Raw genomic sequence first — 15,415 nt, forward strand, 5'->3', positions numbered from 1 at the left:
TGTAAACGTACCGAGTTGGCATTGACCTCGAAGTCGTAGTTCTGCACTTGCAGCAGTATAAGCAGCCACTGCCTCTGGAATTCGCTGTGCACCTTGTCGAAGTAGGTCTTTGCATCCGGTCCGGACGTAATGAGTGGCATAAGGTGCAAGACCATAATGAGAAAGAAGACCGGAGCCATGGTTCTGGAAGAGCACACTCATATGAAGGCGCGTCCCAGAAATTGAGGCTAAGCATGAGGATGCGTCATTACAGCCAGCAAGCGAGTATTGCAAATCATTGCTCTGAGTTTGCGTCTATAAACTGTGCAGGCTAAAACAGTTAAAATCTCCGTCTATAAGACCTGGATAGAGCCCAGTCATAGCGGTCATGGCGTACGTCTGTTCCAACCATTTCGACGAACGAAAACAAATCAATTGCGTTTCGGTTGATTCAAACGTCAAGAGGGCGGAGGGGAAATTCTTTCGATAGAGCATACCATACCCGAATGCGTAACTATAGTTTTTTTAGCATGGTCCCAATCCGGTATCTCGCTGCGCGTAGCAAAAGTGTTGTGTGCATGCACACGCGCACGCTCCCAGCTGCGCATCGCACTAAGGCAGCTGCATCTGTGCAAATGGCACGCTGCCGCTGCGGTTCACAATGTTGGTATTTACAAGTGCCGCTTGGTGTCACGCTGAAACACCCTGCGGTCTATAACGTATCTGCAGCGCCTAACGGTTCCGCAACAAAATTACCTGATTAGTCTTCTGACCGTAGCTAACACGAACAAGACGACTCCGGTCCTCTTTTGCTTGCACACGACATAAGCGAGGAGAAATCCGCTGCAAGAGAGAGAGAGCATTGGTGAAGTTGGTAACCACCATAAACTTTTCTAGCAAAGAATACACCAAACCAATTATCGCGATGAGGAATAAAGTACACTTTACCCCGCGTAACCACTTCGAAACATTGTTTAATGCGCGGGGTCTTAAAGGTGGTCACGTGTAGTTATGCTGAAGAGGGAAGCCACGCTTACAATGCGGCAGTACTCACCTCAGGAAGAAGAAACAGTCGACGCTCATGAACCCAACCGCTGTAAATATATTTTGCCATTTTTCTGCGTATATTATGACGTTCACCATGCGAGCTAAGGAAAGTAGAAATAAAGAGAAAGGGCTTTAAGTTCTTAGCTGGTCACCGCATGGATGCACGGTAAAATTAAAGCTCTACAAAAGCAAAGCAATACACGTTCATATGTTTCTTTTTGAAATTATTTTTGTTGTTGTTGTTGTATGGCCCAGTAACGACTAAGGCTACGTTGCACGAACGTACATCTGTGGCTCTTAACCTCAAAGAGTCCAGTCCTAGAACTTACCAAGAATTAAAAGGTTTCATAACATTGTAAATATAACAGAAGAGTTCGATCTATGCACAGAGGTATACGTTTCGAATGCGGTTCATGTGCATTCGTGCCTTCGTACTCTGATACATCAATAATACTCTCATAATCCAGCAAACCTGAGGACCTTTCGCTTTTACATGCCGCCAGTAAGCGCAAACTTTGACTGCCGTTCTCTGGTAAATGGCTTTGTTAAAAAAGTATGGAGTTTTACGTGCCAAAACCACTTTCTGATTATGAGGCACGCCGTAGTGGAGGACTCCGGAAATTTCGACCACGTGGGGTTCTTTAACGTGCACCTAAATCTAAGTACACGGGTGTTCTGGCATTTCGCCCCCATCGAAACGCGGCCGCCGTGGCCGGGATTCGATTCCGCGACATCGTGCTCAGCAGCCCAACACTATAGCCACTGAGCAACACACGGCGGGTTCCAGTGGCATTGTGGTATGAAATGGCATGAACCTTTTTTACCATACCTTTTTGCAGCATTCACCGCCCATATTTTTTTCTTTGTAGAACTTGATCAAACCCTACTTTTTAATTGGACAGTACAAATAAAAAAAAAGATGCAGGTCCAATACAGATGTTTCAGTCTAGTAGGTAAATTGAAGGTGAGTTTATTGAAGCGGTTAATTAAATGTCATACAACTAACGGTGATGAGCTATTTCAAACTATGCCACGTGCAATCTCATGCAACGTTAATTTTTATGCACCGCGAAGGCAACAACTTCATTGTCACGACAGTTTTATTTATGCACTACACTGTTCCCAAGATATGCGAAATGCAAACGCCAAATCATGCGGATGTACAGTCTGAGGCGTTACGAAGTGATGCCATGAGGACGAACGTGATGTATGATTCTCGTCGACGGAATTCTAGTGATTAGAGGTGTATGCAAATATAAGTACGATACCTAATATATTCATGTTCAATTGGAACATCAATAGTTAAGGCAAGCCCCCCCTCCACCCCCCCCCCTCCTCCCATGAAAGGGAAAAAAAAAGCATTCATGCCTTGTGAAAGTGGCGTGTGCTGCAGTGAGCTTTTTATTCGCGAGCTTCAGTATTTTGCGCTTTGGACCAAACCTTTGGTTTCGGAGTCATTCACGGGCAGTCAATTTGGTGAAATGGCAAGATTAGATAACTATTGTAATCTCAGCGGGCACTTTTCAAGAGGTAAATTTTGCCGAATTTCAAACTGTAGTTCGCGTGAATCAGGGGCCCTATAACGTAAAACTATTCCAATATGTTTCTATTCCAATCTCCTGACGTCCAATTTGCGTAACCACCGACGCAAGCACCGGGCGGTCGCCCACAGGGTTATCTGTACAGACAAATCAAACACTCTCTTCGTCCATAGGAGGTCACTTTTGTTTGCTTGAAAAACGAATAACATTGCCTACACTGAGCGGCTTATTGTATCTAATTGGCTGACAAGAGGCGAGGAGAACGCACAAGTGGAGAGGGATCCGCGGGGGCAGAGCCAGTGCACTGAAAATCCATAACCGGATGAATAGGGTGGGGCCGGCGTCTGCGATTGGTCGGCTTTCCCTTACTTAGCTTGTGGTGGCTAGTCGAAAATCGCGGTGGCATGCAACGGAAGCTTAAGAATGACGCTAAAACTGACCCTCAGGGAAGAAGAGTTGGCAGAATGAGGTGGTAAACGTGCCGAAAGTGCTCGAAAACGTTACACGGCCACGCAAGAAGTCTTATTATACGCAAATGCACCCATGCTCTCCGGCAGGTGGGAGTAGCCAGCGTCTCAGCGATCAGCGGCAGCCATCTTTTATTCCTTTCGGTACGGGGCAGCCTGCGGCTATTCCGAAGAAAATTTAGTTTTGTTCGGCATATTAATGCATCTTTATAGCGTACGCGTCACTTTGACGCGGTGAGTTTGTGCGGTTTTGTGACGTCGCGTGACAGGCAGGTGAAGTGGATGCAGCCCGAAAAATTTTTACCGATAGCCGAGGGCTAATGGCGAGAAGGGGTCGAATCAGAAATAACCGTTTTTCTTTTTTCCGTCAAATCATGCATAATCAGTGTGTACACATCATATCAGATGGGGAGCTATCGCGGTTTTCGTGACGTCGCGTGACAGACAGGTGAAGTGGGGGTGGTCGAAAAAAGTTTATCACCAATCGTGGAGGGCTGATAGCAGAATTGGAACAGAAAAGTTTGCAATAGTTTTACGTTATTGCGTCCCAGGAGAATTCGGCACTCGCGAAAATGAAGTCACTCGAGATATTTGGGTACAGGTTTTACGTGAAGAGCGAGTAGAAAGTTTCGCCAAGGGGCATAACTTTTAGTAAAACGCATAAGAAGCCACGACACAATAAATCAAAGGAAAGCATTGGGGAAATTAACCGATAAATTTTAAAGCAACGTTTTTCTCTGCCTTTCGAGCACTTTGCCGGTGGTGTGCCGGTATTCCTTTCGCTAAATTTTGGGGCGCTATAACGTAAAACTATTCCAAGCTTTTCTATTCCAATTCTGCAATCAGCCCTCCGCGACTGGTGAAAAAGTTTTTTGGACCATCCCCACTTCACCTCTCTGTCACGCGACATCACGAAAACTGCGATAGCTCCCCATCTAATATGATGTACGCACACTGATTATGCATGATTTGACCGAACAAAAGAAAAACAGTTATTTCTTATTCGACGCCTTTTCGTCATCAGCCCTCGGCTATTGGTCAAAAGTTTTCGGGCTACACCCACTTGACCCTCCTGTCAAGGATGCATTAATATGCCGAACAAAACTGAATTTTCTTCTGAATAGCCGAAGGCTGCCCCGTTCCGAAAGGAATAAAAGATGGCTGCCGCCAATCGCTCGCACCTGACGGAGAGCATAGGTTTATTTGCGTGTAATAAAACTTGTTGTGTGGCCGAGTAACGTTTTCGAGCACTTTCGGCACGTTTACAACCTCGTTCTGCCAACTTTTCTTTGCTGAAGATCCGTTTTAGCGTAATTCTTAAGCTTCCGTTGCATGCCGCCGCGAATTTCGACCAACCACGCAAGCTAAGTAATGGAAACCGACGAATCGCAGACGCTGGCGCCACCCTCTTCGTCCGGTTACCGATTTTCAGTGCAGTGGCTCGGCCCCATCGAATCCCTCTCCACTTGACCGTGCTCCTCGCCTGTTTCAGTCAATTAGATAAGGCAGGCTGCTCCATGTAGGCAATGTTATTCGTTTTTCAAGAAAACAAAAGGGACCTCCTATGAATGAGGAGAGCGTTTGATTGGTCTGTTCAGACAACCCTGTGGGTGACCGCCCGATGCCTGCGTTGGCGGTTAAGCAAATTTGACATCAGGAGATTCGAATAAAAATATATTGGAATAGTTTTACGTTATAGAGCCCCTGTTCCGCTGTTTTCACCCACCGTTCATAGTCGGCCGATACCGGTGATAACCTGGGCGGAGCCGTACTCGGACCACTGAAGAAGTGTGAAAAGGTATCTAGCAATTGAATAATGTGATAACATAATCCCGGTACTGGGGCGCTATAACGCAAAGCTATTCCGATATGATTTTATTCCATTTCTGCCGCAAGCACTCCACGATTCTTAAAAAAGGTTTCCTGCCAGCCCCACTTGGCATGTCTGTCACGCGACGTCAAGAAAACCGGGAACATTCCCCATCTGAAGTGACGTGCACACGCTAATTATGCATGATTAAGCCAAACAAAAGAAAAATAAATATTTCCAAATCTGCGGCTTTTTCGCCGTTAGCTCTCCGCTGTTCAAAAAATTTCGGCTGCGCCCACTTCGTTTCCCAGTGAAACGACGTCTCTGAACGACAAAAAAAACACCATGTCAAAGTGACATGTACAGACTACAACTGCATCTTTTTTTCGGAATAACTGGAGACTGGCCCGTTCCCAATTGCAATAAACGATGGCTACCCGCCAATCGCTCTGGCATCGGCTACTATATAGAATCTCTCGGGAATAATGGCTTCTCTACGTATAGTAAATATTTTGCGCAGCTGTATAACGTTGTCGAAATGTTTCAACTCGTATACGACGTCACTCATCCAATTCTTTTCGTTGAGGAACCGTTTTAGCAACACTTTAACATTTCTTTGCACGCCGCCGCTATTTTCGACCAGCCACCTTAAGCTAAGCAAGAGGAAGCGAGCCACTCGCAGACACCGACACCGCCCTCCCCGTCCGGTTATCTCCTTTCACTGTTCTAGCACGGGCCCATCAAAACCCTCTCCACTTTTACGCGCTCCTCGCCTGTTGTCAGCCAATTTGATAAGAAACACCTGCCAAGGTAGGCAATGCTATTCGCTTTCAAAGCGAACAAAAGTGACCACGGATAAACGAGGAAGGCGTTCGATTGGACTGTTCAACGTTGCGGGTCATCACCCGATGCTTGCATCGGCAGCAATTCAAGTTCGACGTCCACAGATTGGGATAAAATTAGAATGGAATGTATCACGGAATAAAAATTCAGTGATAAAAAAAGTTGACGAGTGGTGCAAAAAAATATCATCATCAGCAATGGCTCATACCCGAAAAAATATAGCGTAATCTGGAATGGCTTATGCCACCGTAAGCAAGCAAAGATGCAATGACTGAATATCAAGACACGAAAGAAAAAAAAAAGAAGGAAGGAAAGAAGAAAATATCAACATCAGCAATGACTCATACTCCCGTAAGTGAAAGATGAAACGAAAGCGTGTACACGTATGTGTTATCGACAGCATAAACGTCAAAAATTAGCAGTGTTTTTTTGTGACCATAGAAGTAGGTAGTCATGTCAAAAAGATATTTTTGCTTTGAATTCGCACACTATGAAGAAGACAGATTGAAAGGGGAGCGCATCTTTGTGAACTAAATGACGCTTTACCACAAGTTTGGAGCAATGCTTTGTTGGTGGAGCGGCTCTATGGAATACTTTTTTTGAGAGTAAGGAAACATTGAGATTAGCAGCAGCTAGACGGGGAACAAAAAACGCAAAACTGTGGTGTATATGATGGAGTTGCCTTTAAGATGCAGCCATAACAGTTCAGTAGATGAGCAGAAACAATATTAAAAATGAGTATTGGAATGAAAAATAAATTATAGACCCACCTCACAAGAACGGCCACAGTTTAATATTTTTCATCAGTGATTTATATTTATCCATTTATGGCAGGTTAATGGTGCATGTAACTCTTTTGAATGTTGCTTTTGACGCATCGTGGCATCCCATTTTTATGCTGAAATCTGTTTTCAAATTCAAAATCAGTCTGTAGATGCCACAGCCGGAACGGGAAATGTGAGTTCTTGCGTCACCGAGATCAAATGTAGCGATGTCGTGATAATGCATTGCAGGAAGTAGAAGAAATTACTGCTTATGCAACCGAAAGCATTTCCTCTATTGATCAGTTGGTGCACAGTGCCTTCAGTAGCATACATGATGATTGTATTCATTCATCTCAGAGACTTTGCAACTGCACTGCGACTGGAAGTAAATGTTGGTGTCACTTGCGAACAAATTAAACACAGAATGTGCCTTTTCAGAGTATATGCCTGATATACGAGGGGCATTCATAAACTTGGTATTATCAGCACCATAAACTTGGAGCAGGTGTACACATTAGGCATCAACATGAGTGCACGTCCTTGTAGTTTTAAGAGAATATAAATATTAAGTCCTATACAGCACTCGAATTCACCGCTAGAGGCGCCAAACCAAAAAGAGCAACGTCAATTGAGAAAGTTGGCTGAAGAACGAGCAGTCGTCCGGGTTTTCTGCATTTCAAGGGACAAAATTCTAAAGAGACTCACGCCGAGCTGTACGGTGTGCAGTGTCGGTCACTACATATAGTAACCAGCTCGACATGAATCTCCTTGGCATTGTGTCTCTTAAGATGCAGAAACCGGATCGATGCACATAAAAACAATTGGAACTTGGGGGTGGGGAGGAGGTAGCAGGGATCCCGCCTAGATCACCCAATGCGTGACCCCTGCTATACTGGCAATCCGATCTTAATGAGAATCAGTGATGCGTGTTATCCTACTATTAGTCGAGTGTGTTCCTTGCTTTTATTTATCATATCATGAAAAGCTAACAAAGACGCCAAGGACCACATAGGGGAAATTAGTTATGCTTACTTATTGAATTAAAGAAATGATAAATTAATGGCAATGAAAGTGGCTGAAAAAACAACTTACCACAGGTGGGGAACGGTCCCACGTCTTCACATTACGCGTGCGATGCTCTAACCAATTGAGCTACCGCGGCACCGTTTTCCAATCCACTTTCTTGGCTATATATGTTTTACTACTTCAACTAACCCTGGGAGTGTTAACCAGCGCCACCACTCACAAACCTTGGCGGCGGATGTGGAACATCCTTTCTGCCACAGGCGCCACTTGTGACGCCTGCGGATATCAAGCGACTCCAAGTTGATGGCGGCAAGGGTTTGCTGCTTCTCAAAGTAGTGTTTGTCCGCAAACTACTGAGTCCGTTTTGTTATCTTGTGCAGCCTGTGCTTTGCTGAGCGATTCATTTAAATGATGAAGTGGCGGCAGGCGCACCCTGCGTTTGTGGCTAATGTACACACCGTACAGCGGAGTAGAATCTCGCAGATTACTTCTGGGGCACTGCAAGCGAGACTGATTGCAGTGGTACTCGCATTAACGTCCACAGTCATCTTCCTCTTCTAGCTCCTGCTGCTGCTTGCCAACAGAAGCAGCAGTTACGGAAGATGGTGTGAAAGAGGTTAATAGAAGAGTGGCACAAAGCCAAGGTCACGTACCCAGTGACCCAAGCTGGTCCGACAGTTGCTTACGAACCCGCTCCCTTCAACATAGCAGTCCCATACTTTACCCATCAGACCATGGACTACACAGTGACACAAGTTGGCGGGAAAATGGTTAGAGACAAACACCCGACATTATGTTGAGTATCCAAAGAATACTAATCACATTAAAAAATACTGAATGCTTTTCGTACTTTGGCTTACTTGCCATCTTTCTTGTTTGTGCTGGATAAATGCTTGTTTTTCTGAAGCATGTGACATCCCAACAGATGAAAAGCTATGAAACTAGTTAAGTAAGATTAGCATTCTATATCTGCAACAGGCACTATTGTTTTGATTTAGTTGCAGTGCGGCTGTTGTGTAAATGTGCCTAAAAGCCATAAGACTACCTTGCTAACATTTGCTGAAACGTGCAGGTTCACATAGGTTGGAGGAATGTTCATTAAGGAAATGATCCTGGCCCAGCTTACCATGGCCTTCCATGGTGGACCAGAAGAGTTTGCAAGGGCTGTGATTCGTCGTGTGTTTACAATGGAGGAGGGAGGTCATGGGCCACTCACTCATTGGAAACCAGAATACCAAGAGGACAAGAAGAGGCTCCTGACCCCACCAGAGTCAACGCTGTTATAGGCAAGTGCCATACATCCCTTGCCGTTGCGTTTATGTATTAACATCTTGTATTTTAAATTCATAAATTACCATTATCATAACAAATGACTTTCAAGTAGCGTGTGTCTGCAACTACGTGCTACATAACCTACCATTTCGAATGGCTGTTCATGTGATCTTAAGCGCCTAATGCCTGCATGCTGAATTTTTTCTAAATTTTAAACCTTGCCTCAACTGCCAGAAGTCCTTGGAGGCTCCACCAGTGAAAATGAGATGCATTTGCGCATTATTAATGCTACTTGACTGTGATTGCAATGGACAGTTGTCTGTGAAGCAGGCTACCAATCTAGTAGCTTGGAAGACATAGTCGTATACGTGCCGAAAATACTCGATAACGTTATACTGCCGCGCTTAAAGGTTTATTATACGAAAATAAACCAATGCTCACCGGCAAGTGCGAGTAGCCAGTGCCTGAGCAATCGGCGGCAGCCATCTTTTATTAATTTCGGAACGGGGCAGCCTCTGGCTATTCAGAATAAAAATCCAGTTTTGTACAGCATATTAATGTATCTTCCTCGCGTACACGTCACTTGGACGCAATGAGTTTACGCGATTTTGTGACGTCTAGTGACAGACACGTGAAGTAGGTGCAGCCTGAAACCTTTTTACCCATAGCATAGGGTCGATGGTGAAACGAAATTGAATCAGAAATAATTAATTTCCTTTTGTTCGGTCGAATTATGTATAATCAGTGTGCACACGTCATGTCAGATTGGGAGCTTGCGCGGTTTTTGTGACGTCGAATGACAGACAGGCGAAGGGCCAGTGGTCCAAAAAAGGGACCAATCGCGAAGGGCTGATTGCAAAATTGGAATAGAAAAGTTCATAATAGCTTTACGTTATAGCACCCCACATCTATGACATCGAGGGTGTGAGCTGTTTCTCTTTGAGCTCTTCTGCATTTCATACTAAGTGGAGTCCAGTGCCGTTCCACTTTGGACAAATTAAACTGGTCATGCTCTGCAGTTCTACCAGCCAAAACTTTGTATGCAGCCAGAGAAATAAATCAATTTCTTTAAATGATGGCGTAATGTACACCAGACTCTTGCATGTGGAACTTGATTCTTAAAACTCGTTCTGCTTGTTTGTTGTTTTTTCTTGCAGGCTTCCCCTGTCGCACATTTCCTGGTACTAACATGCCCTATATAACGAAAATCCTGGTCTCGCTTCTCGCATGAGACATAAAGTCTCCTAAAGAGCACAAGTTGGACAGCTCAAGCCGAAGCACAAGTGTTGTGCTTTTGTAGCTATCGACATTTTTATGGTAATTTCACTTATATTTGTTATGTTAGTCTGTCGAAGAGACTAATTTGGATTTCTTGAACGAGCATACAAATGTTGTGCTTTTGTCACTCTTGACATTTTCGCCTTAATTTTATTGATTATAATTATGCAGGCCTCCTGAAGAGACTGTGTTGGATGCCTCAAACCAGAATACAATTTTTGTATGTTTTCATGGTAATTTCATTTAATTAAATTATGCTAGTCTCTTGAAAAGCCCATGTAGGATGGCTCAAACCAGCGTACAAGTGTTGTGCTTTGTAGTTTTTGTATGTTTTCATGGTAATTTCATTTAATTAAATTATGCTAGTCTCTTGAAAAGCCCATGTAGGATGGCTCAAACCAGCGTACAAGTGTTGTGCTTTGTAGTTTTTCACTACATTTTTATGTTAATTTTTGATGCAGTTCCAACAAAGATGCTGCTTTTTTTTGCTATTTATATTTTTGGTATTTTGGGTCATTTCATGCCAAGCAACCCAGTTTTGTCGGAAACTGTTGCACATGGTATACGATTTTATGTTTTTATAATGAAACAAAACTAGGTAGACTGAGAAATTTCACGAAAATTTTGGTTTCATACATACATCTGAAAATGCATCTCTGCCATTGTGAAAATGGTTCCGTTCAAGAAAACTGTATTTTACATAACTTAGCACAAATACTTTATTTTATGGCCTCAATACATGAGTAAGAATTAAGAGGTATAAGTTAGCTTGATTTTAAAGTGCAACAATAGCTTTCCTGTAATCTCAATGATGTGCGTGTCATGTATGCATGAAACCAGGTTTTTTTTTCGAATTCTTTTATTCTATCTTTTTGGCGCAATTAACAAACTTGAAATAGAACTTGCATGAGGAATAATTTCTTAAATGCTTCCAGCTGGTCACTAATGGCCACGGTATTTCATACAAAATCCTGAAGTAGTCAAAATTAATAAACCGCTTGGTAGAGAATGATCCACTCAAGAACCTAGTAATTATGACAGAAAACACAGCTGGATCATGCAACAAGCAATGCAGCACAGTAAACTGATACCATGGCATCACTTATTCCAATTGCCATTTTGTTTCAAAGGTAGTTGATGTTTAGTGAAACTGGCACATTCCATTCAACCAATAAATCAGAGGATTATACAGAGAGAACATTTTTAAGATTTACGGAATTTTTAAAAGTCGCCTGTAGCCGATAGCGTAATTCTTGTTCCTGAGCTGAGTTCTTGAAAGAGGCGGACATTAGTAGCACAATCTAAACAGATAATTAACAAATTCTCGCAAATTTACAAATTCACCTAATGAATTACTTCCTAGTACATATTGCAATTTACAAATTATAGCCGGTGAGTTTGCAAGACGTATCCACTTGAAATGAATTTCCAGGATGATACCAGTTTCGAGGTATTTGCCAAAATATGAGACGAAATACATGGGCATTCCAGTTACTTTTGTGCTTCAATGCATAAAAGAGCCTTTTGCATTTTGCAAAACGAGTGCATCTTTACAGCCAGTTTGATGGCGCGTATCTCGAAACTGGTGTCATTCTGGAAATTCATTCCAAGTACATACACCTTGTAAACTCACCGGCTGCAATTCGTAAATTGCACTTGGTGCCGTAAAGTAATTAAGAAGTTAATTTGTATTTTTTTTATTAAATGAATATGGTTTTGATTTCTTGTGCAAGTAATGTCTGCCTCTCTGAATAATCCAGCTCAAGGATGAGAATTATGCAATCTGCAACAGCCGATCTATAAAAATTCCATAAAACTTAAAAATAACCACCCCGTATATCAGTGCCTGCCGTGATCTCGAGCGAATCGTGTCATGGTTACTATCACTGGCGACCTAATAAATAAAGCAAGCACCTTTTATGAGTCTTCTTGTTTACTGTCATGCCAGTGTGGTGGCACATTTATTTATTCGTTTTTAGTCATTTATTTATTTACTTATTTTCGCTACTTATTTCAATTTGGAAATGTTTCTTTTTTTACTTTAGGGTTACACAGACTTTACGTTTGTCAATATTCGACTTTGTTATGGTGTCAAGCTGCAGGCAGTTTGTACTTTGCAATACTTTTTAAGAAGTTTGGGATATTCTGAAGCTACAAATGGTTGTATATTTACACAAATGGTTGTTTAAATATAAACACTTCGCCTAGAAAAATTGTTTTTTGTCCACATCAATTTTGCACTGTTGATTTTGTGAAGAAGCATTGGCTTTGCTGTATTAAGGCAATCGAAAAACTGGCATGACGGTTCTGCAAACAGCTTTACAATATATTTTATTATAGGCCATCTAAGAGCATGTTCTTGAGCCCTGGGTGACCTAGGCTTGCTATACAGAAGCGCCTGTATTTAAAATTGCCCTGTCCTCTCATATACAAGGACTGTATCAACGTGACATCAAAGGCAATTCTATGTGACGAAACATAGCTCAGCAGTATTTTAAGAAAAATGCAGTTTTCAACACTGCTCAACATACATTGCAGGCATATTTCAATGGGCTTCCAATGTTGACGTACAATATACAGTTCCAACTATATTTCAATAGGCTTTCAATATTGACGTGCAACATACCTCAACAATGCTTTACTGGTAGTTCAGTGTTGGCAATCAACACATCTTCAACAATGCTTTATTGGGCTTTTAATATTGGCATTCAAGGTGGTTTCAATAATACGCCAATGACCCCTCAAATTGAAATGCGTCAATGATGTTTCGACAAAATTTCGCGGGCCAGTTATCAACACTCGTCAGCAACTTCCTCAGTAATACCATAACAATGCCTCAGTACACTTTCAATGTCCTTAGTTGACGTTGACCAATAATATTTCAAACATTTTTCTACATTTTTTGTTAAATTATGCGGTTTTACGTGCTTAAACCACTACCTGATGATGAGGCACGCCGTAGTGAGGGACTCCGGAAAAGTGGGCAACCTGGGGTTCTTTAACGTGCACCTAAATCTAAGTACACGGGCGTCCTCGCATTTCGCCTCCATCGAAATGCGGCCGCCGTGACCGGGATTCAATCTCGTGACGATTTTTTGTAAGGAAGATCATACGACACCAGCGCTTTGCCTTAATAATAATAAATACTAATAAATACTGTTTATTCTGACATGTGTACATAGACAAAAATGTGTCATGCCGACGAGATGAGGCAAAAGGAAACATACAAAGCATGTTTCCTGAGTGGCCTACATCCCAGTTCGTAGTCTATCTCTACTAGGTCTCTGTTTCGTACTTGTTTATTTTTGCCACTGAAATTTACATGCGAAATGATAAGAACAACAACTCCGGTGTTCTAGTATTTCAGCTCCTGTCAAAGAAGTGACTGATTGAAAATAATCGAAGACTCACGTACACCAGACATCCGAAGGAGCACCATAACTGTGTCCTACAAGGATCCAGACAATGCTGAAGAAACGAATGCCATGCAGAAATTTCATGCTGTAGGAGTCGGAGGTCTTGTCTGTCGCTATGTGGAGCATCATTCGGGTATTGGACACCACAGAAAATGGCGTCAGAACGGAAAGTAGCATATCTGAAAGCAAGACGAAAAAACGGGAGAGAGGGAATACTTGTTACCAGAAGCGCGAACAGTGAGAACAGAGAAGAAATTACTTAGGACGACCACTGAGCTTCGGCAAATTGTTATTGCAGAAAAACGAGCAGCTATATCGGGGGTTTCGTGGTATATATAAAAAAAAGAAATGTTGTGCACCTTACGCGAATGAGACCAACGGCACATTGTTTGTAATCGGCGTGGTTTACACAGACTATATTAATTTGGAAATACTTAACTAGAAGTTTAATTACACACATTTTTATACATATTTCTTTGAAGGCATAACTTTAGTATTTCAAAAGTTGTAGTGTGCGCTAAGAAACATCCAATAGATTGTCTGTATTACATCATATTTTATGTGGCTTTCGAAAAAGACTGCAAAATATGAAGAAAAAAATTGTCCCTGCGAGTTTGCGCGTTTGGATTGCAGCTTTTTCAAACATGGTTCCAGACAACGAAGCCCGCATGCCTGAAATTTCACTACAAATAGTTGTGAGATAGAATACAATTTAATATGAAGCTCATGTTGCTTTGTATCTCACTTACACCTCCCCCTCTTCGGCCCCCCAAACAGTTAGCTTACTAGTCCTATCGCTCGGAGGAGCTGCGTCATCGGTCAGCGTCGTCGGCACAACATCACTCGATAACACTGTTGTCCTGAACACGTTTTTAGAAACCTTTGTTGCGTGCAAAAACATTAAGAATCCAGATTTTCAAAGGGAAAAGAAAAGCAAAGTAGAAATATTGCATTAAGATGGAATTAGGCATTTCGTGATTAAGTGCACCTAATGTCTTCTCAAAGTGAAAAACCATGCTTCAACAAAATAAAAATAAAATAACAGAACAGGAAGAAGCATAAGTGTTTGTGTCTGAATGCAGTCATGATATTTTTATAAACATTCTCCACTTCAATGCTACGTGTCCGTGCACTTGGACATTAAGCCGCATCTCTAATGTCTTACAGAGGAATAAATAATAAAGCGTGTGTTTACGGGGTCAGTACTTAGTGAGACGCTCGTTACACTGTACTGCGTATAAAGCGCGAAAGTTTAACTTCGAGTCAGGAAGACTAATGCACGAGGACAAGCGCTCGTCCTCGTGTATTCGTCTTCGTTGCTCTCTGTGAAACGCTCGCGTTTTAGACAAAGAATAATGCATCACACGCTAGCCCGAGATCAGTTACGCTACCTTCGTTATACTCACTCTTGGCTGGCCCTTTCTCCTTGCTGCTGGAGCAACACACGTCCACTGCTGTTCCAAGCGCGATCAGCAAGGTAAGAGCCCCGAGACATGCTCTGCCAAATGAAAAAACACGACAATGGCGGAAGAATGTCGCTCGACGTTTTTTTTCTCACCGCTCTTATAAGTAAGCATCACTGGATAGGGCCTTTGCGCATACTCACAGAATTATAAGTTGTGTCTTCGTAATAGCAGGGGGTAAAGATGTGACGCAGTTTGTGATAGTGACGTCTATAATACCAGGAAGCACTGTAACAGTAAAGCGATGCACTGCGTGAATACGGCTGTTGTTCTTGTAGGATTCGATTCTTGTTGAGCACGCGTGATATCCCCAATACAATGAAGATACGCGTTAAAGAACCCAAGTGGGCAAAATTAATTCGGAGTGCCCGTCTACGCAGTACGGCATGCCTGGTAACCTGATCGTTGTTTTGGCACATAAAGCCCCTGATTTATTGTTCGTTTTTAACAATAAATGCCACCGTTTGGTTCATATTGTTTCTTATATGTGCGCTGAAGCCAGAGATGAA

At 42.5% G+C, this 15,415-nt stretch overlaps 1 protein-coding gene across 1 annotated transcript in view; it reads right to left on the bottom strand.

Moving 5' to 3' along the window:
- The window catches only part of LOC126547700 (nose resistant to fluoxetine protein 6-like), a 69,464-nt gene that overhangs the window by 18,352 nt on the left and 35,697 nt on the right, over window positions 1-15,415 (bottom strand). The window contains exons 4-9 of the mRNA XM_050195653.3: window positions 15,050-15,134; window positions 14,850-14,941; window positions 13,443-13,622; window positions 1,034-1,127; window positions 736-822; window positions 12-183 (exon numbers count right to left, since the gene is read on the bottom strand). Of these exons, the coding sequence (XP_050051610.1) occupies window positions 12-183; window positions 736-822; window positions 1,034-1,127; window positions 13,443-13,622; window positions 14,850-14,941; window positions 15,050-15,134 (710 nt within the window). The remainder of the gene's footprint in view (window positions 1-11; window positions 184-735; window positions 823-1,033; window positions 1,128-13,442; window positions 13,623-14,849; window positions 14,942-15,049; window positions 15,135-15,415) is intronic.

Source organism: Dermacentor andersoni, chromosome 1, assembly GCF_023375885.2.
Source record: "Dermacentor andersoni chromosome 1, qqDerAnde1_hic_scaffold, whole genome shotgun sequence".
NCBI lineage: Eukaryota > Metazoa > Arthropoda > Arachnida > Ixodida > Ixodidae > Dermacentor > Dermacentor andersoni.